This window comes from Opisthorchis viverrini (genome assembly GCF_000715545.1).
Source record: "Opisthorchis viverrini unplaced genomic scaffold opera_v5_633, whole genome shotgun sequence".
Lineage (NCBI taxonomy): Eukaryota > Metazoa > Platyhelminthes > Trematoda > Opisthorchiida > Opisthorchiidae > Opisthorchis > Opisthorchis viverrini.
Genome location: NW_008752301.1, coordinates 121,958 through 123,566, shown reverse-complemented (window position 1 = coordinate 123,566; position 1,609 = coordinate 121,958). Strand labels below are relative to the sequence as shown.

General features: G+C 47.2%; 1 protein-coding gene across 1 annotated transcript in view; it reads right to left on the bottom strand.

The window, feature by feature from the left end:
• Window positions 1-547: 547 nt before the first annotated feature.
• T265_15599 (hypothetical protein) overlaps window positions 548-1,609 on the bottom strand; it is a gene marked incomplete at both ends in the record, with an annotated part of 37,804 nt that continues 36,742 nt past the window's right edge. Inside the window, one exon of the mRNA XM_009178721.1 lies at window positions 548-824. Coding sequence (XP_009176985.1) covers window positions 550-824 — 275 coding nt within the window. The remainder of the gene's footprint in view (window positions 825-1,609) is intronic.

Sequence of the window (1,609 nt, the reverse complement as noted above, 5' to 3'; positions counted from 1 at the left end):
ATCACTCACTCTGCTTAAAGAGGCTGTAAGTACACGACATCCCAGGACTCAAACTAAGCCGATCGTGTGCTTGTCTCAGGATGACTGCACACTTGATTTTGTGTTGTCTGTGTGTTGATCTCTCCCACTCTCTGTCCACGCTTATGTCCGATGAATTGAGCTTCTAATGCTTGGATAGTTCACTACCAGTTTCGCTATTCTTGAAACCCCGATTTTCCAAACGCTAGAAGAATGCTTGGTCTCTTGTCACATTTTATATTAGAAACTGAACAACAAACACGGAATGAGCTCATCTCGCTCACAGTCTTGCCACCCTGAAACCCCGATCAAACGGCTGAAAGTCTCTCAACTGGCGCGATATTCTCTGTGGTAAACAGGGGCATGTTAAAATCAACGTCATCGGATCACTTCAGTTTCTCCATGATGAAAATGGCTTCTCGATTCCACTCGGTGAACCCAAACTATGCTGTGAGCATTTCCCAATATCCGCTGAATTTTACTCGCTTGGGTGAAGTGATTCTCATTTAATGGAGAAAAACCTCGCCAACGTCAGCAACTTACCTCACACATAGGCCCAGCAAACCCGACTGGACAGTTGCATCGTGTTGTCATTCCATGAGAGACGCACTGACCGCCATTTTGACAGACGGGGTGTCGGTTGTAGGTACATGGGTCGATCATGTGTTCACAATGCCTTCCATAAAATCCTGAGGGGCAACGACAGTAATAAGATCCGTAGGTGTTGACACACTGAGCGCCGTTCAAGCATAATCCAGGTTCCTTGGATGGAGCACATTCATCCACATCTAGTTCACAATGTTCACCTAAGTACAGGTAACAAAAACGGAAAATGGTGTTTTGGATGTGGAGGTTTTTGCAGTAAGAGCGTTGAAATGAATTCAACGTAAGGGGTTTAAAAAAGTACCAATTCGCAGGGTTAAAAAAACAGTGAGGATTTTTTCCCATTCGAGCCTTCATTGCAGGCAAGGGACAGTCTGCCGATAACAAGTGCAATTGGCATTCATATTAAGCCATCTCCGACAGGATCCAGGACAGAGTTTATGTCATTAATTCTTCATATCATCTGTAATATCAATATATTTTCGCCACAGTAGCACACGTGTCACTTGACCGTCATCATTGTCAGCTGTAATAACCGCGTACTCGTCGTACAGTGGTTGTAGCTGCCGCAGTTTCATTCACTGATGGGTTGGGGGGAGGGGTAGGTAGCTGCGCGTTGCAGGCGGGAGCTGATAAATTGGTGCACAAATCCAGCACTGTCAGTGGGCTGTCAAGTGGGGTGGGGGGTGGAAAAGGAGCTATGCATTAAAGGCAATAGCTTGGATGCACGAGCGCCATTGAGGGCGCAACTGGGCCATATCTGACAATGTCTCTAGCCGTTGATGTGCCCGTCTCGGGGTCCCCATCCAGGAAGACGACAGTGACTAGCACAGCTAAGTTTGCTGGTAATGACTTTCACACTTCGCTGCCAAGTCATTGTTTGACCGCCTCGGGCTCTCTTCCACCCTTCACGTGGTTGTGCAAAAATAGCTCTTCAAGGAAGTCGGTCGACTGGCATACGCAACACGTTGCCAAGCCAGCACAACCT